We start from the raw sequence: 22,159 nt of genomic DNA, 5'->3' as shown, positions 1-22,159 counted from the left end.
ACATCACACACATATATGCAGGGCTGTAGGCATACTGCGGTCCTTACCAAAGTATTTTCACTGGGAATTTGAGTTGTTTAAGGTACCAGGGATGCAGTTTACATTCTACAGTCGGAACGTAATATACCACGGTGGATTCTGTAACTGGTCCCAATATGTTTTAGCCCCCTGTTTTTCTTCGCAATATTGTTATTCCTGGCAGCACTGCAGTGTGAAGAAGACAGGGAACTGGTGCCAATATATAAATGTTTAAGAAAACACAAAATCTAATTAAACAGGTGAACAAACAGAGTGTACAAAAACCTGATTAATTTATCGGTTTGTGGCGGGTGGTAAAAACTTATCTGCTGGAGAAAAAGAACAGACTGTTCAAACAACATCCAGTCGCATCCTAGCCTTTCCCGCTAATTTGATTGAGATACCTTTAGAAAGCCGTTGGATTCCTTCCTAGATGTTCTTGGAATTCAAGCGAAGGAGACACAACAGCAGATGGAGTCGAATTGCGGAAAGCTTTGCATGTGGTTTGCATAACAATTATCAGAATGACTAACTAACTTGCAAATATGGCCTGACAAATAGGCATATAACTGCATGAGTAAGTCATTGGAAATAGTAACCAGCCTGAGGTCACTGCTATTTGGGGGATTGAATGTTGCCAGTTTGAATTTATGAACTCCTCTCGCTAATCCCCTGACAGTTTATCCCTCCTGACGCCATGCCGATGCAGAAATATTTCAAAATATCTGTTTTGTGGTCTACTGTGAAAAACAACAGCATTTTTCAGTCTTAATTGTCTCATTTCAAAACCATTAATCATACTGTCCACTCTGCTTTTGTAGACCAAAGGCACATTCCTCCCATTGTAAAGGGAAGAAAATCATCACACACTGTCCATTGTGCAGTGACGGAGTAATACAACATTTTCTGCACTTCTCAACCCATCCAGTGTCTCATTTCTATCTTGAATTGATGTGTAAAACCCTGCAGCAGTATACATTTAAGGCACATTTGATTCCTGCTGTGAGAGAAGGTAGCAATGGGCTTGAATGATAAAATTGCGTTGTCAAGGTAACAGGTTGTTCTGAAGGCTGCAAATACGTCGTATTGGGGATGCTCCTATACAATATTTCAATCTGCAGCCTGTGTAGCACCGAACTACCCCGGCTCTGCATCTCACTCCCTCAATGTTGAGCAGGTAACCGCAGATGTAATATGACTTGCATTCATAATTTAGAGATATTTAATAGCCAGTCTATCTTCATCAGTGTTATTGAATTTACTCACTGCAAAGCTCATTTGCAAAAGCAAATCGTCGCTGTCGGAAACCTTGGGGTGGCACAGTGATTTCTTTCAAATGATGAATGAGGGAAAAGGTGGGGACTGCTGAAGAATAGAGATACACTGAGGCACCCTTTAACATGGCTCCTGATGTAACCATGGATACCTCTATTTCATGGCTGGAGTAATTTTAGCTGGAGTGGGATCTGAAGGATAGATATCACTGTTTCCACACTGCACATCATGCATTATCGCATCTTAAATATCAGGTTAAGCTCCTGATAGATTAAGAATCAAGCGTTTAAAAAGTCACATTTTTAAGAGCAGTATATGTCATGTGAAGATGATAAGCATCCCTTGGTATAATGCACCTCACAGCAGGCCACCGGCGTTATGTGGTGTTTAGTTTGCAGGAACAATAGTGCATTCACAGCAGCAAGGCAGGTATCAGTGATGCAGCGGCTGACCTTCTATATAATTAAGCAGCCTTATAAGCAAACTGTTGTAAAAAATCAAGCCCATTGTTTGGCAGATGATATGCCAGCAATGCGTTCACATAAATAACTTTAGCAAGAAACAATTACAGATGACAGAGGTTGCTTTAAAATGGAACACTGCTGCAAGCAGTGGCAGCCGTGAAATCGACACATCGTTCATGTTGCGGTCGAATTTATGAATCCATTTTCTGACTGCGGTGTGACTGAGGGGTAGTAGTGCTGAGACTTATCAGTTGAGGAGAGAGCGGGCGAAGTGTCTGCACTGTCAAGGCAACCATGATAGTGCTGGCCACGAGGGATTAAGAGGAGATGAAGCTATGATAAAAACAGAGCAGCACTGAGACAAAGTCAGCCAGTGTCTTGGAAGTCAAGAAACAAGAGACTGGATTGTAAAAATACACAACGAAAGAACAGTCGGCCGGATAAATGTACATTTTTTTTGGCCATTGATGTCATGAATCTATGGAAAATGGGTGGAAATGGACTTTGAGGAATGGTGCCAGGATATTTTGCAATGTTTGGGGAGAGAAGATGTTAAAGGTTATAGACACAAATATCTGATTGATGTTAGTATATTAGGTTACTTTGTAGGTGAGTGATTCAAACATGTGCATCTGTGTGTGTGTGTGTGTGTGTGTGTGTGTGTGTGTGTATGTGTGTGTGTGTGGAGGCCCTTCTTATGAACTGATTTGTGAAATTAAAAAAAATATATATTCTAATCCATCAGGAGCCCTGTCATGCTTAAAATGGCAATTTTGGACGGCAGCCTCCGCACCATTATGTTAAAAGAAATACAGACAGAGCTTTATAGGTATGATTAAAATGTAGCAGTGCAGAATGGTTCACGTTCGCAAAAGCATACGGGGGCATCAGCCATGGCTACATTCAGCTAATTGTAGACAGATCCACATTTATGTAAATGACTTGGACCTGGACTACTTGCATGATGAATGCAGAGTACACAGTAATGTGTTTGCTCTGCCTCAGCTCTGTCGAATGTTCTCTTACTCCACCTGCTGGTCTTAATCTGCACTCATATCACTCACTTACACACACGCACACACACACACACACACACACACACACACACACACACACACACACACACACACACACACACACACATACGAAAATCTGCATGTCAAATGACCATCACCTGTCATATCTGAATGCCTCCGGTGCCACTTTGGCAGCAGAGAGAGCAAAACAGTTTCTGTCCTTCAGCTGGTGTTCAGAGCCGTGTTGTGCCAGTTAAACCTGAGGGGGGTGCTGTTCTGTGGCAGATGCTCCTGGCCTGAGCAGAACTGTAGCAGGAGAGGCAGATGAATACAGCCAGAGTTGGATGTTTGTGCCAATATTCAGATTTTTCATATTCGACCGTTTTCGTGCCAGTTGGCCAGAACTTTGAGGAACATGTTCTGTAAAGCTAAAAGACAACATGCAGCTTGCAAGGATTGGTTCCTGATACAGCAGCCTGGAAAGATTACAAACTGATCTACTGTATAAACTGATTTTTTTCCCAGCTAATGTTTCAATTCAAATTTGCACCTGTCATAGGCAACATACTGTATTGACATTTCTACAAAAGTGCATCATATGATGTTCACATTACGTGAAATAATTACATGACTTTCATATTGGGAGGTGGTGGAGACTGTGGTGGACAAAGTTCTAACTTCTTTGCAGAAACATGCTTTGCCAACTTTTCTTCAGGGGTTTGGCTTGTCTTTGAATTACAAATTCACTAGAATAGACTAGGATTTGATTTTGACCCTTTTCTTAAATACTTTTTTGGCATTTTTGTGCCTTTATTAGTGGGTCGACAGAGAGAGCAATAGGGAAAGAGGTGCAGCAAGTCTCTGAGGTTGACTTGAACCAGGGCTGATGTGATTAATGGTCAGCGCCTTAAACTCCAGGGCGCCCCAGTGCACTCCAAAGGGTGAAATGTAACATTTAATAGTTGAATGTGTGACTACTTCAGGCTCTTCTCCATCTGCAGAAACAAAGACATTTTCGTTGATATTATTCTACACAGTCCTGATCACAGAACAAAAACCTTGGCAGTTTGGCACAATCCACTCCAAGTATGGGGTAATCACTGCTTATATGATCCAATTATCAGAGAATGGGATTTTGTCAAAAATAAATGAAAACACAATTTTCTCTCCGTTCTCATTAAGCTGTGTTTAATTATTCAGTATGGTGTGCTATCATTTTTAAACATGCCCCAAGTCCATTGGCAAATCTTCAGAGGGACTGTCAGGGCTTTTTTAACAGCATTCCAGTTCCTCTGTGAAATTGTTTAACCGGCACAAAAAAATACTCTTTTCCAAAGAAATCTTTCATTTATAGATATCGCAAAGTCAAACAGAATGATTTATGGCAGGGAAAACATTGTGCGGAAGCTCCAGTGGGGCCTTGGCTGTCACTAACAGTAACAGCAGACTACACTGAGTTTTTTTGTGTAGACAGCGAAACCGACCAGGGAGATGAAAATCTTTCCAAATAACAAGATGTACATAACTAAGGATGTTTACTATACTATGGATTTGAGCAATGGACTCAAGAGTTATATGTCAATATATAGAAAGAAAATGTGATGGGGAATTTACGCAACCCTCCAGAATGAAACGTTGGCATCCTAAGATTCTGCAAAACCACGGATACCTGAAACTTGTACGTTTCGTTGAAGCCAGAGAGGGGCCACTATGTGATACAGTATTTGAACATTTGTAAACACAAAAAACCTTGGTCAGTTATAAACTGGCTATGTTTAATGAGGTGTCAGGCCATTTTCCAGCCGTGTTAGTGGCATAAAAGCTGATATTCGGATGTGGTGTCTGGACAATTTCTAGGCTGTTTGTGGCATCACAACCAGGTTAGGTATCCCTTACCAAGTGGTTTGGGTGCCTAAACCTTAAGTTGCAAGCAAAGTCCTCAACACTGTTGCAAAAATGCATTTAGTTGCACCATTTTTGTACTAGACCTTTATCAGGAAAAAGACAGTTGTTACACAGATAATCCATCTTAAAGTGAATGGCTGCAAGTCTGTTGCCATTTAGGAATGTACCGGAAAATCAAAAATACATCTGCGCTTGCAGGTTGGACAGTGTGCAGGAGTTTGCTTGCAGCTTTTGGTCTACTCGTTTCTCTCCTATGCACCTAGCTCATGGAAGTATATGTACTATAAGTAGAAGTATTATTCTATGTCTAAATATGACCAGAATATAAACCAAGTCTTGTCACAACATAACATTGAAAACTGAACAAAAATGGAAGAGAGGCATTTCCAACGTAAACTCTCGTAAACGTAGACTCTTGCTGTTTATATTGATCTACATTACCAACATTTATTCTGGTGAATGGGTTGAATTACAAAACGCAGAGGGAAGTTGAACTATAATTCCAACATCGAACACTGTGAAGAGATCGATTGGACTGTTAACCACTCAGAAAGCATTAGTGGCAGATAAGTACACTGAGATTGCAAATCAACTTAATGCTTTTTTAAACCCGTGCATCCTGTCTATGTTGAGCAGGTGAGGAGCCATTTTAAACGTTCTAATCAGAGAAGGGCCACTAGACCAGATAACCTCAGTGCATTTACTTTCCAAACCATTGCGTCTGTGTGGCAGCCTATGTGCCCCCCTATAATTCCTGAAATGTGGAAAACCTCACATGTAATGGAACCTGCTGAATCGTAGCACAGACAATGCAGTTGCAACATTGATACATATAACAGTAAAGACATTTAGACAACCCTACAGCCGGGGCTCTCCTTTGAGATTTTACAGCTGCGTTCAGCACAATTCAGCCAGAGCTCTTACTGTTAAAGGTAATTCAAATGGAAGTTTATCCTCATCTGATTCAGTGGTGCCATTAATTTCTTACAAATAGAGCGCAGATAGTTAAAGTTAATCTCATACATGTATCTTCCATTGCTACTTACTCAGGAGCAGGCCAGGGGTGTGTGAGCTCACCTCCGCTATTCACACTTTACGCAGATAATCAAACTGATTCTGCAATGTGTGCAATCATGTTTACTTGCTGAGGAGACAAAGTGCATGGAGCAAACAAACAGATCCTGGGATTATCTTTTCAATCTATAATAGTAGTAGGAACATAGTCCATTTTTCTGTTCAGCTTAAACCTCGACTACATATCAGCTCACAGCTTGTGTGTCAAACGCTTGAGTCAAGTTTTCAATCTACCTATACTAAGAATATGTTGTCTCTGCAGGTCATGTTGCATCTGACCCCTCGTGTATTTCGTTTTGAAAGAAAGAATACCAGCTTTTGCCATCAAACAGAAGATTTACAGTCCCACAACTCGTTTGTTCCTCAGCCTGTCAAAACATTATGAGAGATACTACAACTTTGATTAATGGGAACTATCATTTCTGCATGACGATTTTAATTTTCACAAAAAAACCCAAAAACGTTTTCTTACATCAGGTGAACAAGCTCTGCAGCGCTATAGTACTTCATTAAAATTAATCATATGATTTTACCATGATCACGGGGTAAAACAGTTGCGGCATCTCCCATTTGGATATTGAACTTGACCATACTGAATGTTTTGTTTTGTTATTTATGTGAAACAGTGTACATCTTGAGCCAGAAACACATTTCAGATGACCATTCTGATAAGGTGAGACAAAATAAAATAAAACAGAATGCAGTGGTTGTTAGCCTACATTGCAGAGACCAGCCTGGGTCAGCAATGGAGCTCAATTGTGGTCTTCAGCCAAATGAAGATCTATGTCATTTTCTTACTGTCGCATTCCGTGATGTTAGCGGGGTGATGTTAGCGGGGTGACAAACTGGAATGCCTGACACAAAACTGATACAATCAGGCTCTGTGAGAGAAGTACTGTGAGGTGCAGCACACACAAATCTATATTTCATACACACAGAAAACACACAATGAATTTCATGTAATGTAAAATGCTAATATAGCAACTTAATTTGTGATATTCTGTTTAGCTCTAGTTATCAGTCTGCTTTTTCTTTCTCTCTCATCTCTCTTCTTCATTGCAGTGTTTTAATATTGCCATCAAATTATTATCATTATTATTTTTTAAATACATGTGTGCCATAAAAGGTCCTCAAAATAGTTGTTATATCTGTGTAGAGATAAATGTTGAAGATGACATTCGAGGTGGAACGGTATGAAGTTGATATCATTGGTTTTTAAGGCGTGGTGCAGGCCCACAGATCTTTCCTGTGTTTCAGCTCTCTTGAGTTATTGTTCTTGTATAACAAGATCATAACTTGTTTTGGAACTGTATCATCGGGGGGAGGGGCAAACAAACAAAAAAAAAAACTCAAGGCATTTTCAGTGGAGCAATATGGTAAAAAAAACGAGAAATACAACAAAGATGGTTTTAGTGTGAAGAGGGAAATGGTCTGTCCCGGAAGTGTCGTTGTGATAACATGGTACGTATACCTGTGCACTGTTACATTAAACGTCTGTCAGACTAATTCTAGCATCATTCATTCATCATCACTGAACGACACACGTTTGGATTGTTATAAAAGTGTACCATTTCAACTCTTTACTTGATCTATACTACATAACCAGACTGGCATATCTCCCCAGAGCTGCACACTGCATTGCGCAAGACCAAAATAAATATCTTCACACGGCTGATATTTACGCTTTTCAAGGCACTTTTTTTTAAAGTCGCTGTTCGCACAACAAGACGCCTGGTAGTAAACACTATATACATGAAGGTTTTTGCGTCGTATTGAGCCAGTTTGTGCGTGTGGGAGAAAGAGAGAGAGAGAGGATATATGCGGTCGGGAATCTTTGCTAAACCGCGAAGCAAAGGCGGAAACAGCTGTCAGACCGCCTCTTGTGTTGCCATAGTTGGGGCGTGTTGACGGAGCCTTGTGCCAGCTGTGGTTAAACTGGGGAACTGAGCTAACTATCTTCACTCTTCAACGAAGTGCTGTTTCCTGACGGTAAATATGAACTTGGAGTTCTAGACGACGAATGTATTATTTCCCTGAAACCCCGTGTGGTTGTGTTGTGATGAAATCAATGTTAGTCACTGTAATTCAGTCCGAGTTTTGCTAAAATTGACAGGCAGCGCACCTAACGTCCCTCATGTAAATTAGCTTAACTAAAGCTAAAGTTACTTAGCAGCTGAGGCTATCGTCAGCTCGGTCGTGCTTCAATCCGTCCTGTTAAGTTATTAAACATGTTGCACGGTTAAGACAATGTTTTAACGATGCCAGTCAGCCGCATTAGATTAGCACTTGGTGAATAACAGCTAGCTAAACTGACTTAACGTTAAAGGTAAAGCTAATCTGCGACTGTAACTTGTGCACTAACTTAGATCAACGATAATTTACTGAATCACTTGGCTCTTAAAAGCACATACATTGGCTCACAGAAGGCGGTTTTAATGTCAAAGATGTCACATGAAACATCTGATGCACTTCGATAACCTTTTCAAATCGGACCTATTTTTCGCAGTATGGGTGCGGCATTCCCCTTTCTTTTCCATAACAGGAAAGAATTTTACTGGGGTTGGTACGGTGGGTGTGCCTCTAATTAGACACGGTAATGTTAATCGAAGAAAACACAGGACGTGCCGTTGCTTGATAGACGACAAGCCCCGTCAGCGCTGCTGAAGCTAAGATAGCCACTGAAACACCAAGCCATTTAACTTAGCAATGTACATGACAGGGCCGAACAGTGAAGGACGTTCAAAACAATGCATTGCGTTTGTAATGGTGGACATTCATACATCACTGTCTATTTATATCATGTTTGCTTGTTTACTTTTCATCTTCTTCTGCTCTGATTCTTGTTAAGTGTTCCATTGTCTAATTTTGTCACATTCTGTATTCGCTGGTGACAGAAGATGTTCTTTGCCAAAAAGTTTATCGGTGGCATCATTGATGTTGTCAGGTGAGAATCTGCACAAAGTATTTAACTGATCCTGAAAATGTGGTTTTGTGGCCTGACGTCCGTCTTTATTGTTGGTCCTCTCTTTGTAGCAACATCGACCCGGCCCAGTTTGTCCCCTCTGACCCTGTAAGTAACAGTCATGACATTAACAACACTTTTTGGCGTCATTGTTCCGCCAACTATGGATTCTAAGATTTGCTGTCACTGTCTTGTAGCCTCCACCACGTAGGCCCGCTGTGTATGCAGAGCAGCATGAGAGTGATGAGGAGAAACAGTTTCGCAGAGTCTTCCAGCAACTCGCTGGTGATGTGAGTTATATGTCTCCCTGTCCTTCTTCTTGGCAGTTACTGCAAAAAACAACATACATCTATGTTGAATGTTTCTTCATCTGCCATTTTGCAACACCATGTATGCGAGTGTCTGTACAGGTTTCTGCTGGCTTTGTGATGTCTACACTGTTGAATATTTGTCATATAGGACATGGAAGTGAGCCCATCAGAGCTGATGAACATACTGAACAGAATCATTGGAAAACGTAAGACATGTTTGTCTGGATCATATGTATTGTCTATCTCCCACACATCACTATGTTAAGTTCTTGTTGTTCTTTGTGGTCTACCTTATTCTATTGTGATGCAGGCTTTAAAAAAACAATGTACAACATGGTGATCGACTTGTTTCTTGTCTTTCAGATGGTGACCTGAAGACAGATGGTTTCAGCATTGAGTCTTGCAGGAGCATGGTCGCAGTCATGGATGTATCCTTTCTGTCATTAGTAGACTTTGCTGTGTGATCCAGGTGATAGTATGAAGCTGTCAGTGACCAAACAGTGGAAAAAACATAGAACAGAACATACATCAACAGTTGGTTTTAAAAACGGATGTGTTTGCTCGTCACACCCACAGGGTTGGGCCAGTGGAGAATGTCATGGCTGGTGGCTTATAGTCATCGACCACCGAGCCTTGCACCAACTACTTAAACCTTGCATTGAAACATTATGATTTGGAAGTTTGTTTCAATTGTACTGTTGTTATGTGTGTGTCCTTAGCGTAGCTTCCCCATTGTAGTTTGCAGCTTAACTTTGTTTCACGCTTCTGAAGCTGAAATTGGCTAAATTACAGACCGATGGTGTGGCGACAAATATCCATTTACTGGGATGTGTGTCAGAAGCTCGGCACTAGGCAGAGTTGATCTGACTGCCTTCGCTGGTAACTGGAAAGTTTTTCTTGGTGGGGTGAGTCAGGTTGGAGGTGCTGTTAGTGTGATGTTAACGATGATGTCCATTGCAATGTTTTACTGGACATCCTCATATGCCAATCCAGTAGAAGTTGCCCAGCCCTACTCTAGACATACATTTGAACATTGAGGCCAGTTACTGCCATGATTCACAAATGGAAAACAGATTTTCAGAAATGGGTCCTGCAGCATGGGGAGGATTAATGACCTTGAAATGTGTGGGGTTCAGCACTGAGCAGATATCAGATTACCTTGAACACACTGCCCCAAATGTAGGGGACAATCCTAAAGATCTGGTCAAACCAAGAAATATTGGTTTATATATATCAATATATCAATATTTATTGCACAATGAACAAGAAAACAGTGTCAAGGTAACCACTTCATGTTATGTTATTTTTTAATTCTAAGGATAAAACCCCAATTACAGTTTAGTGAGTAGGTCAGGAAAAAAAAGTACATGTATGAATGAAGACGGCACATACAATCCACCTTGTGCAAATATAGCATGCCTAAAAGTAATCTAACTGTTTGTCTAAGCTGGAGTCTTGATGACTTGATGTCTGTTGTCCTTAACACCGTTTCAGAGTGACAGCACTGGAAAACTCGGCTTTCACGAATTCAAACACCTCTGGAACAATATAAAGAAGTGGCAGGCAAGTACAGCAGTCCTGTTTTATTGGTCTGGCACATCTGTTTTTGTTACATTCCTGTGGTCAGTGTTAATCATTTTCAGTAACAGTGAACACTGAAGAAACTGCATCTGGAACAAAACCACTGTCAGCTGTCTATTGAATGTAGCAATAACCAAGATTTGAATATACAGATTGCCAAACGCTTTTTCATTAACTTACTTTTTTTTTACACGGACATAATCTGCATGTTTCTTGAAGGTCACACAATGTTAAATTGTTTACATGCGAAAGATATAATTACATTCCCTGTCAACCGAATCTTAGACGCAACAAATTACTTTGTCAGGCATATGTAATAACACGTGTATTTTGTGGTTGTTGGTTGAAATAAGCCCACAATGCAAGGAAAATAATTTAAACCACAAAAGAAATTATAACTGTATTCATTTCCAAACAGATTTTTGGATTTTCTCATAAATGCCTTAAATACTCTTATTTTTTAGGGGGTGTATAAAGCCTATGACAGAGATGGCTCTGGTGTCATTGGTGCAGATGAGTTGCCAGATGCTTTCAGAGCTGCGGGTGAGTTTCTAAAACTTGGATTTTGCTTACTGTTGTTTAAATGTTTACACAGCGACTGAAAAGTAGCAGGTAAAACAAGGCTTTATTAGTATGCTTAACAACAATAGAGGTTAAGTGATAATCATGGATGCAGTAAGAACTTGTGATAGGGTTTTTTATGTACCATTTACAGCCATGTGAGTCATGTATGTATTTAACACAGAAAACTATATTTGGTAGTGTATGCATGTAAGTATGATCATTTCATTATTATTATTATTATTATTATTATTATTATTATTATTGTTATTATTGTTATTATTATTATTATTATTATTATTATTATTATTATTATTATTATTATTATTATTAGGGCTCCAGCTGGAATAATTTTATCTCATCATGGCCAGTGCACTATTTAAGCAGATAACACTGCCTATCCTATATTCTAACACCTGGATATACATGGGCAGGCAGTTAAATATTACAAATCCTAACCTTTAAAAAGTCTCATCTCCAGGCTGCTGTTTGATGGGTTGACAATTACGCTGTCAAGTTACAACCTCATAAAGGCAAAGACCGCAGAACAGCAGAAAATGCATTGTAACAAGACGATCAATGTTGCTTACTTTACCTGTCAGTGGTTTTAATATTCTGACTGATGGGTGTATGTTTGTTCAACAGTGCAGCCTTAAATGTATGTACTGTACCCTTTTTTTTTGGTAAATTCTGTTTAAAAGTTCAATGCAGTGGTGTCACCTCTTCCTTAGGTTTCCCCCTCAATGACCAGCTGTTCCAGATGATAATTCGCAGATACAGCGATGAAAGTGGGAACATGGATTTTGACAACTACATTGGCTGCCTTGTGCGGCTAGATGCCATGTGCCGTAAGTTGAAAGACCAGTTCTTAAATTGATTGACTTTACTTCCTGGTTTAGTAGCTTTTATGTGTGTGTGTGTGTGTGTGATAAGAATGAGCAGCTCATGAACTGAGGGTGTTTTAGTCTTCATCATATCTTTTCTGATTCAGGTTCCTTCAAAACCCTGGATAAGGATAACAATGGGACTATCAAAGTCAATGTTCAGGAGGTAAAGTGAACTCAGTTAACTGGAATATCAGTTTGAGTGAAATTCAGATTTTTTAAATCATTTGTTTCAGTTAATACACGTTTACATAAGTCATCTTCTCTGCTCTTGTTTCTTTTCAGTGGCTTCAGTTGACCATGTACTCTTGAGTCCAGACGAGGTCTCTTCTGCTTGTTACACATAACCACTTTGTTTGTCTACACAGTACAATATATTTTCTCAACATCCCTACAACTTCCTCTTATTCAGCGTTGTAGAAGTTTCAGATGTTCCATAATACAGGCAAGACAGAATAGATGCTGTATTACAAACCCAGAAAATTACAAGCCTGCACTCACATAGACTAGGATCAGAAATGAATGATACTGAATGTTCTGGTAGTATGTGGCCAGCATTATTCAGTTGCCTCAAGATAATAGGATGTTGAATACGTGTCACTTTGTCTGCTTGTTTGGCATTTGCTTTTGACTTGCCCATAAACCCTCAAGTCAAAATGGCCCGTGAGCATGCAGGCCAATATCAGGATGCTTTATACCATGAAATTTGTGAAAGAAACAAATGTGAAAGCTCCCATTTCTGTGTGGCTGTGGCTGGTCTCACAAAGATTGTATGTTAGATAGAGGTCTGTGGGTATAGGTCAATCTCGGTTTGGTTTTTTTTGACGATCTGGGAAGCTGTTTAAACGCTAACATGATGTTGGACAATCAAACTAAAATGGCTGTCACCTGCTGTAAAAACAGGAAGATCTACTTCATTCATCGCTGTAAAAAAGTTTGAAGCTGTATTTGGTTTTTAAAAAAAATATTGTTTCCACCTAACCTATTTACTTAATTATATCCTTCTTAGAGGTGTATGGGTGTGTTTTGAAGGCACAGTTGACCTTTTTGCTACCTGTTGGGGCGGGGAAATGTACACCTTAAACATTCATGGAATTTTGTGACCTCATAAATTCTCAGAAAACCAGCACCAGACTCAACCTGAGCAGATGACTAATTGCTTTCACACTGACTGAAAATACCTGTGAGGTCACAAGAATCGTAAGGCTGTCCTACCCAGACAGATGCAACAAAACTAACAGGTGTGTTGGGACACTGCCGTGGGTGTTCACACACCCAGCAGCCCTAAGAAAAGGTCTAATCTGAGTAACGGTGTGGGTGGGTCATGTCTTTACAGAGAATTTGACAGACACGATCTAGATAGATTTGCAAAAGTGTCTAAAGTTTTAATATTTGGTAGATGCCGGTCTTATTTACTGCCCTTGTGAAACCAGCCACTGACATGAAATACCTGTTCATAAAAACAACAGCCCACCATTTTGGTTGCAGCTTAATGAACAGTAAGGTAGAGGTTTGAACTATGGTACACTTGCATCACAACCTATTGCAAGTAGATCATGGTTTAATGAATAGTACACTCCCATTATTTTGCATCAAACTTGCACTGTATACTGTATAAGCAAAGCAGCCAGGGATCGCAGTGTGCGTTTTTGGGCAGGCAAATGTTTTTTCATTTAATGTTTAATACTGGTAATGCAACTTGGCCATAATATCCATGTCACAGCTTACACATCTTGTTTCTTTTTACTAATGTACTTCAAATTGCCTGCACCAAATAATGCCAGCACAACATGTAAATTGATAATATATAACTTGTATGCCACAAATGCATGCCAATTGCAAAGATGCCATTATTAAGAGGTTTTAACATGTAGTTATAGCCAAAGTTATGAAAATGTTACTGAAAATGCCTGGTAAAATAAATGCCTGTGCCATATTTGGAATAAAAGGGGAATGTTAAATGTGTTGTTTTTGTTCTTGGTAAACTGCCAACAGTTGTTTCTGGCATGATGATGTGCTGAATAATGTATGTGCAGAGTCTGACATTAGCAGGCTGTTTTCACCTTTATTGCTTATTGTACTTTTTTTTTTTTTTTTTTTTTGCATGATTTGTGACAACACAAACAGTTTAGAAGCTGATCCTGGTCCAATATGTAGTGCACACAAGTGTGATGTGGAAGTTGAAAGCGGCTAGTGCACACACTGAGAATGGGCTTTGCAGTTAAATCGGAGACATCTTGTATCCAGCAGTTAAACTTATGAAATATTTCTTACTTATATTGTCTGAAGCGTTTGAGGGAGAAGGTCAGGTGACATTTTAAGTAATAAAAAAGCGCAACTACTTATAATAATGCCTTAATACATATGTGGAGAGGAATTTAAAATGTTGATCATAGTTATTCAACTAACTAGACCTGCTGACACTGAAAATCCTTGAAGCAATTGAAGGTATCCAGCACCGACACACAAACTGTTGATGGAATAAAGTGACGATATCACCGCCCCATTCGCCAATAAATAAGAGATTTTAAACCACGCTGGTGGAGCTAGTTGACATATTTCCTCTTGTGTATAGTGCTGGTTGTTGAATCAAGTCACCCTGTCTCACGATACCACCAAACAGGCGTGCCCCCTTCAAAATAAAAGCACGTCTTTGCAACATGAAAATATAAGAAATAAAATGAATCACCGCAGTTAATGAATTAATCAGATTAATAATACTTATCGTTATAAGTTACACTTGAAATTAACAATGAACGACCAGATGCCATTATCCTAGCGTTACGTTGTTACACTTCTTGTGTGATTCCACCCAGCAGCTGCTTTCGCTAGCTAACTAGCTAACGGTAACCGGACATCTTTCGTGTAGCGTTAGCGTCATGCTGGCTAGCTTGACAATAGCTATCTTTTCGATAAGGAAGTTTATCATTACGTTTCTGGACCAAATCCCAACTTCTTTGACAAGGGGGTATGTTCACCATATCATTAGCTGTTTTTGTCATCAAGGTATACCCCGTGAAGTGCGGTTACGTGAATTCAGTGCTGCATTAGCCATTTCTGACTCTAATGTAGCGTTAGCTTTCGTTGTCTTGCTGCAAAAAGAGCTAACCTAGTGTGTGCTGTTGTGTAACATTCGACTAAAGCTTGCTAACTAAATATGTTTAGCAGTTTATGTTCAAATAAAATAGTTGTGACTAATCACGTAATCAGTGTATTGTAGGTGACGGTGTTCTTTGTGCCTAGCTTGGAGTTGCCTGTAGATATAACGTTAGCTAGCTAGGTAGCTCACTAGGCTGTCGCGTGTGTAAAACCACTAGCACTTGACTGTAGCATCGTCCATTGTTCATTCACTCATTCACAGTGACATAGTTTCATCAGGCTAACCTGCTCCGTTTACCTGCTTAACGATGTGTGACCAGTAGGACCTATGCATGCAACTACGTTATGGATGAGTTGTTGATAATATTTATTCATTAGTTACTTTGCTAATCAACTAACTAGACGTGCACACACAGTCATAGCTCAGCTGTTGAGTGTAGCGTTCTCTCTGTATTATGATACTACTTACCTTAGCTTACATCAAGTCAACCTTTTGTGTCACTACACAACATTTATTTTCATTCCCAGATATCAATTGCAAAGTTTAGTGTATGAGACGATATAGTAGTGACGCATGAGCAGATTTACAATTAACCCTCGCACGCTCCTCTGACTTTGTTGATCATCAGACTCTTGACACAAGTCTCAGACAGCTGGAGAAGTTGAAGCACAGCAGAGACCACAAAGCAGCTGGATACCTACTGACACGGCGTGTGAAGGATGTCTTCACCATTATACTACAGCCAAGACAGTGTTACTCGCTTCAAGAAAAGAAAAGCTCGTTTCTCTTTCAGTGAAGTGCACATACTGCTGGATGAAGTGAGGAAGCATCGTATGGTTGTTGTAGGTATGTGTCTCCAGTGCTTATCCCTTCCAGAAGGCTTTCATTCACCTCCATCTAAATGAAAATATTGTGTATTGAGGCATTTGTATTGAGGGTTTCCCAGGAAATGAGTAAGTGGTTGCACAACAGCTGGTAAATAAAAACACAAAACAAACAAAGCAAAGCAAAGGTAACAAAGTTGATTGGGAATCAAGTGTATAGCAGAAATGACAGTAGGTCTGTGAATGATCAAATGTAGCTGGTCATTGACACAATGACATTTAAGGACAGGGGCTTGACGTCATTTTGTTTCTCCTCCCCCATAGGTAAATTTAATCGTGGTGTGCCAACAGACATAAAGAAGCGCACATGGGCAGAGATTACCGCACGTGTCAATGAGATCGGAGAGTGCCAACGAGAGATCATAGAAGTCATCAAGAAGTGGTCTGATCTAAAGTGCGACACCAAACGGAAAGTGGCTGCCATGCGGTCAGGGACAGTGCCCAACAGGGGTCTCAACTCGCGTCTTTCCAGAGACCTTAATCCGACAGAGAAGATAGTTCTCCAGATCCTGGAGATGGAGGACGACGATCAGAGCATAGGGGACTTCGGCCCACTGGGAGATGACGACGATGTGCCAGAGGAGGAAGAAGAAATGGAAGAGGAGGATATGATCGGAATGCAGAGTTCTCCTAATGGCGGGTTGGACATACCCCCATCAACCTCATATAGCATGAGTGAGTGCTAAACCAATTTTTTTGTATTACTTTGCACCCCTGCAGCATTATTAGTGAAGTTTATACACAACCTCTGCATAACACACATCAAGTTATTTAAACAAAGCCATAACACCTTCCTGTGAGAGTACTTGGCAAACTACTTAGCAAACATTTTGCCAACAAGATATCATCTTTAAATGTTGCAGGAGACTCATCACAGTCTGCCTTCGATCTTCAGTATGAAGTACCTCCAACAGAAGGTAAGTTGTCATGGTTCGGCTCCAAATGAAGACAGATCTTGAATACGTGCGAGATCTTTGTAGTAACTAGAAAACACTTAAGAAAACTCTTTCCTTGACTCTAGATACTGAAGGTGCGTTTGGGGACTCAGACGATGACCAAAGGGATGACGTACTTCCCTCCACTCAGGCAGCAAAACCAACAGAGGATCACCAAGGAAACAATGGCATCCAGAAACAAGGCCATCCTCAGACGTCCTCGGGACCTTCAACATCAACCACAGCGACGCTTCCGTTGCCAGGTCAGCCCTCACAGAACACAAGAGACAGCATGCTACATAATGCATCGCTGAGCCTTCAAGAGCAGCACGCCACTAACATCCTGTTGGAGACGGTTTCACGCTCCTTGGAGCTTCTGTCTGAGTCGGTGCAGCAGCTGGCAGAGACTCAGCAGGAGTTTGTGCGCGAGTCACTGCAGCTCCAGCGGGAGACGGTGCAGGTTCTCAGAGACTTCACAGGCGGAGCCATCGCTCTCATGCATGACAAACTGAATGGACGGCCAGCGTTATAGCAACAAAGTGTCAGACAGAGATGTCAAGTTGTATCACTGACTACGGTACATACATGACCTTCAGTTGCAGGAACCGTTCAGTTCCTGTGGACTTCACTGCTGGTGACTGTACTTTGTGATAGTACTCAACAGACTTTCCGTGGTTATATTTTAAAACTGTATTCGTAGAAACATTGTATTAATGGAATCACTGTCTGTGAGGTTACATGAAAATGGATTGAGAAGATAACCGATGTTAGCCAAAATGAAATAACATGTGGAGTTTGGTTTTTTTTGCTACTGAAAGTGAGACTTCTGCCACGCTGTTTTTTTTTTATCAAGCATACACCACAGTTAAAGCCTTTACATTCTTTTAATGTTGACATGCAAAAGTCAGTCAGTCACATCCATCTGTGTGTCCTTGTATAAGGTGTAGTTGCATCAGTGTCTGGAGGTTATCACATGTACTGTAATGGTGAGTGGATTTCCACACCTGACCATTATATGGTCTATATGTCTGAAAGCTAAGTTAGATACTTTGAAAATACTTGTAACTGAATAATTTGTGATTGTCTGATTTTGTTTTTCTACATTGCAAACATGAACACTTGAATATGAAAGTTTCAATAATTTCTTTTAGATATGGAATAAAAACCCCTCATGTATTTGAACAGAACACAAGTGATTTCCCTAGCTGAGTGTGTCAGCTTCAAAGTGTTGGGGTACAGAGACTGCAGGGGACTGAAATGGTATAAATTGGAATGTAAGAACACTGGGACTTTTATTTTACGTTTTTAAGTATGCAATGATAAAAACCAACAGCAGGTGTACACATATACATATATATTAATATATTCCGTCTGACGGAAAAAAGTTCCCTAAGTTTTCAAAAGCTTATTGCTGGGTGATTTATGTAAAGAACCAGTTCTAGGAGAAAATGTCATCTGAGGTAATGATTTAGAACATTTCTGTGTATGTTGTGAAAACGGTGCACCTCAAAGTCTTGTAAAAGTGTGGGAGTTTGGATTAGGACTTCAGAAATCCAGAATGTTTAAATCCATCTTGATTTGGGGGCTGCACTTTTGATTCAAAGCATGCATTTTGATATCCTGCTGATAAAATGACATGACATCATGGTAGAGTATACATTTCAAGTCTTAGATTTGAAACTATTAACTGCTGGATAGACTGATTTTCAAATAGAATGAGAAACCTTTAAACAACAGACCCACAAATCCACTTCGTGCTCAAAATTTACCCTCAAACATGTTAATGAAGCTTCAGCTGTTTCGACAGACTTTCTGATGTAGGCTGGTTTACACAACAGTAAATGTGAAATAAAAATTGCACGTACAATAGACCTGAAAGGATAAAGATATTCAACATGTTTTTGTTATTTTTTTGTCAATAAGTACCATCAAAAGACCAAAGCCGACAATAAATTGATCAACTAAAGTGATTATCTAAAGATAATAAACCCACCTCACCCTCAGATGTCCAGTTGCCTTCTTGTTTTGATGCTCACACATTTGAAAACAGTTTCAAATGCCACCCCTGTCAATCTTCTCACCAAGAGGCTGCTACAGGAAGTACTCACTACACATTTTTATATTAAAGTGCAGTAGCCTTGTCTTTAGCAGCTGCTGCTATGTCCAAGAGGAAAACGTTACGAGACATTAGAAACTATCGCGAGCAGCACTGTACTATAAATCACCATTCTGGCTAGTTAGCTACTTAGTCCATCTAATATATCATGATTTTACAGTATATACTGATACTGAACAGTTCTGATTATAATGCTGTACTTTACATTTTACAATTTTGTCTGAATTTTGCAGCAGAATCAGCAGCAGGTGCTGATGGAGACCAAAGTCTGATTTGCCAGTTAACCTTTATTAGTGCAAGCTATGAGAACATTCAGAGCATTTTTAACAAATTACGCTTTTTAAAAAGTGATGGCGTCATGTCCCCAGTGTTCTTAAATGACATCCGTGTGCTTTACTGAGCTTTATAAAAATGAATGTCTGTCATGTCTGTTATTCAATTTGAAAGATTTACAGATTTACTACTGTAAGGGAATTGGAGTGACAGACTAACAGCTTGTTGGTTTTTGTCTTTTTATAGTGAGTGTCAGCAAAAACGAAGGAACACAGTACAATCCTTTATGAGGGGAGGACATGAGGTGTTTGATCATCCCTCACTGAAACACTTCTTGACACTGACAGTCCAGCCAGTTTTGCAGGTCTGTGTAAATGTCAGTAGGGGGCTCTGCTGCACAGTCCTGTGAGGCCAGACTGCTGATGGGAAGCTGATACACAAGACGAAGCCACGTTCAAACAGTATTCTGCGCTGCGCTGCGCTGCGCTGCGCTGCGCTGCGCTGCGTTGTGCAGCGGTGTTACATACAATCAAAATCATTTTCTAATGATGGCATGTAAACTTTTGAACATCCCCGGCTCACAGAACATTTTATCATGTCAGCTTTCCTTTGAATATGCTCAATCAGGATACGACACCTGACTACTAAAATGAATTTTAACAGCTTACTTTAACTTGTGTTGAAAGCATCATATCAGCATCATATTACATGACCAAACGGGACTGGTAAAAGAGCCAACCCTCTCAAATGGAAACACAGTCAAATATTAGATTAAGCTGTTACAATACTTTGTAAATTGTTAATAAATACTGTTCATCTATAAACATTGTTTGGATAACCATTATAAAGCTGCAACATCTGTTTATAAACCTTAAGCACATCCTTTTTGACACAATATCTACTGTTACTTTTGTATTTACTTAGTGAGCCAAAAAGGAGTCAACTGAGACATCAGGACCAGTTTACCACAAGGGAAATTTCCAAATGTCCCTCTGTTTATATTGCTATGGTATTCTTGCATATGAAACTCAACGAGTATATAGGAGAGGTATCAATAGTGAAAACACTGTGTCTGTGTGCCTCTCATGGTTTATCTCATGTGACAGTTTTATAGTTGCAGAGTATATGTGATAGGGAGGACTGAAAAAGCTAACCTAGATAAGCCAACAAACTCTTGTCCAAGGAGTTCAAGGACTCCAAGGAGCTCATCCTGAAGAGTATTTTTGTAACCTTTCTATGTAACCCCTTCCTGTTATGTTTCATAACATAACAGTCAAATAACTTAAGTAACTGTTCAACAGTCAAATAAGTAAAGTTTAATTACCATAAATGGACCATTTATTAAAGGGGCACTATGTAGTCGTGGAGAAAAAAAAAATAACTCAGAGTTTGAATATTTGCAATATTTACAAGGTAATAATACAAACTCAATATCTTTCCATAACCGAATAAACAAGCTGTTCAGAGGAAAATTAGGTCTCCAGAACACTGTTTGAAGCTAGAAAGGTGGCAGGGTCCACCACATATAAACAAAGTAAAACAGTATGAAATTGTTTTTTCCCTTTGAGGTCAGTTTGTATATTCAGTCATGAAAACAAAAAAAAGTAGTTTTTTTTTTTTCGGATTCTTTAGGGCATTAGAAAACTACATAGTGCACCTTTAACGATGGTTATTATAAAGTGATACCGTTGGACCTTGGTGTACAATGGTGTTAGGATTTTAGGATGGGGGTTGCCAGATCCATTGCTCCATTCTTAATCAAATGCTCGTGAAAAATACTAACGCAGGCGCATACACCAGGGGCACACACACACACACATGCAGACACATGCGCGCACACACAGAAAAGCGGCTGAGTTAAGTCAAATTGCATTGTTCCGCCTGCTGCCCCTTCTGCCTCAGTTGCTCTAAACAGCTGCCAGGGCCGGCCCGGCGTGCTGCAGCAGGGAGGGGAGGAGGGCAGGATGCAGCGGGAGTTCAACAGTCTGCTGGGGGATTCCTCCTTCGCAGGGAGGCAGTGGGCAGCATCAGTGTCAGTCTGGCTGGGGGGCTGGGCTCCTGAATAGGCAGCTGTATTCACATTGTGAGCCAGTCATTTACCTTCAGCCTCTTTACGGAGCCCTTAAACCTGAGACTTAAGCCTCTCTGAAAGGGCATTATTCACTTGGAGTACCTATAAAACTCTATTCTACTTGATTCTAATCCCCTTCTCCTCTCTTCAGAATAAAATACGACTTTGTCTGTTTTACCTAGTAAATGAATATTTACAATAAACCTGCGCCTGATCAAATTCAATTAATAAATTCCTCTATAGGCTGCATTTCTCTGTACTGCTCCACATGAAACATTGCATTTGTGCGGTTGAATCCTGTCCTACATCAGCAGAACACATACATTGCTCAATCCAATCCTCATCCCTCTCTAAGCGTTATCCCAAAGGTATTTTTTCCCCCGTTTCAACAGGGTTGGTTGGTCGACATCTGGCCAAAAGAGACCCAGATTTTACACAATGGAACAGAAAGGAAAATAATCTATCTATCGATCTGTCCCGCTGCAAGTCTATATGTAAGTTTCCTCCCCCTTTCTATTGGCCCAGTTGACCCCTGCACCCTTTCCTTTTTCTCCAGTCTTCACCCCCACCTGTTCTCTCATTCCCTCGTTCCTCCCAGCTCCCCCTTTCATCTCCCATCTGTCGCTGAAGCTGCCGCAGGACAGAGTCTGGGCCGGAGAGGAAAGGTACGATTGAAGGCGGGCAGACTTGCCGCTCAGCGTGGACAGGCTTAAATAATTATCATGCCTC

At 40.2% G+C, this 22,159-nt stretch overlaps 2 protein-coding genes across 3 annotated transcripts; both read left to right on the top strand.

Moving 5' to 3' along the window:
- Nucleotides 1-7,482: 7,482 nt before the first annotated feature.
- capns1a (calpain, small subunit 1 a) lies at nucleotides 7,483-14,012 on the top strand. Of its 2 annotated transcripts, none has more exons than XM_037119338.1 (11): nucleotides 7,483-7,741; nucleotides 8,650-8,696; nucleotides 8,786-8,822; nucleotides 8,912-9,004; nucleotides 9,174-9,231; nucleotides 9,389-9,453; nucleotides 10,520-10,588; nucleotides 11,071-11,149; nucleotides 11,899-12,015; nucleotides 12,159-12,217; nucleotides 12,337-14,012. In XM_037119338.1, exons 2-11 carry the CDS (start codon nucleotides 8,650-8,652, stop codon nucleotides 12,361-12,363), a joined length of 651 nt encoding a protein of 216 aa, XP_036975233.1. In that variant the 5' UTR covers nucleotides 7,483-7,741; the 3' UTR covers nucleotides 12,364-14,012. The 2 variants fall into 2 exon arrangements, with proteins under 2 accessions (XP_036975233.1, XP_036975232.1); XM_037119337.1 differs by having other exon boundaries at nucleotides 7,486-7,741; nucleotides 8,647-8,696.
- Nucleotides 14,013-14,823: 811 nt separating this feature from the next.
- On the top strand, nucleotides 14,824-18,973 carry zgc:153990 (uncharacterized protein LOC768125 homolog). Its single transcript, XM_037119336.1, has 5 exons — nucleotides 14,824-15,019; nucleotides 15,780-15,997; nucleotides 16,300-16,710; nucleotides 16,899-16,952; nucleotides 17,057-18,973. Exons 2-5 carry the CDS (start codon nucleotides 15,871-15,873, stop codon nucleotides 17,500-17,502), a joined length of 1,038 nt encoding a protein of 345 aa, XP_036975231.1. The 5' UTR covers nucleotides 14,824-15,019; nucleotides 15,780-15,870; the 3' UTR covers nucleotides 17,503-18,973.
- The last annotated feature ends 3,186 nt before the right edge of the window (nucleotides 18,974-22,159 follow it).

Source organism: Acanthopagrus latus, chromosome 13 (assembly GCF_904848185.1).
Source record: "Acanthopagrus latus isolate v.2019 chromosome 13, fAcaLat1.1, whole genome shotgun sequence".
Classification (NCBI taxonomy): domain Eukaryota; kingdom Metazoa; phylum Chordata; class Actinopteri; order Spariformes; family Sparidae; genus Acanthopagrus; species Acanthopagrus latus.
This window is presented reverse-complemented; position numbering and strand designations above follow the sequence as displayed.

Coding starts and splice junctions, on each gene's coding strand:
- capns1a (XM_037119338.1), top strand. CDS start 8,650: ATGTTCTTTGCCAAAAAGTTTATCGGTGGCATCATTGATGTTGTCAG. Junction 10,589..11,070: donor ACAATATAAAGAAGTGGCAG/GCAAGTACAGCA, acceptor CTTATTTTTTAG/GGGGTGTATAAAGCCTATGA. Junction 12,218..12,336: donor TCAAAGTCAATGTTCAGGAG/GTAAAGTGAACT, acceptor GTTTCTTTTCAG/TGGCTTCAGTTGACCATGTA.
- zgc:153990 (XM_037119336.1), top strand. CDS start 15,871: ATGTCTTCACCATTATACTACAGCCAAGACAGTGTTACTCGCTTCAAG. Junction 15,998..16,299: donor GCATCGTATGGTTGTTGTAG/GTATGTGTCTCC, acceptor CCTCCCCCATAG/GTAAATTTAATCGTGGTGTG. Junction 16,953..17,056: donor TGAAGTACCTCCAACAGAAG/GTAAGTTGTCAT, acceptor CCTTGACTCTAG/ATACTGAAGGTGCGTTTGGG.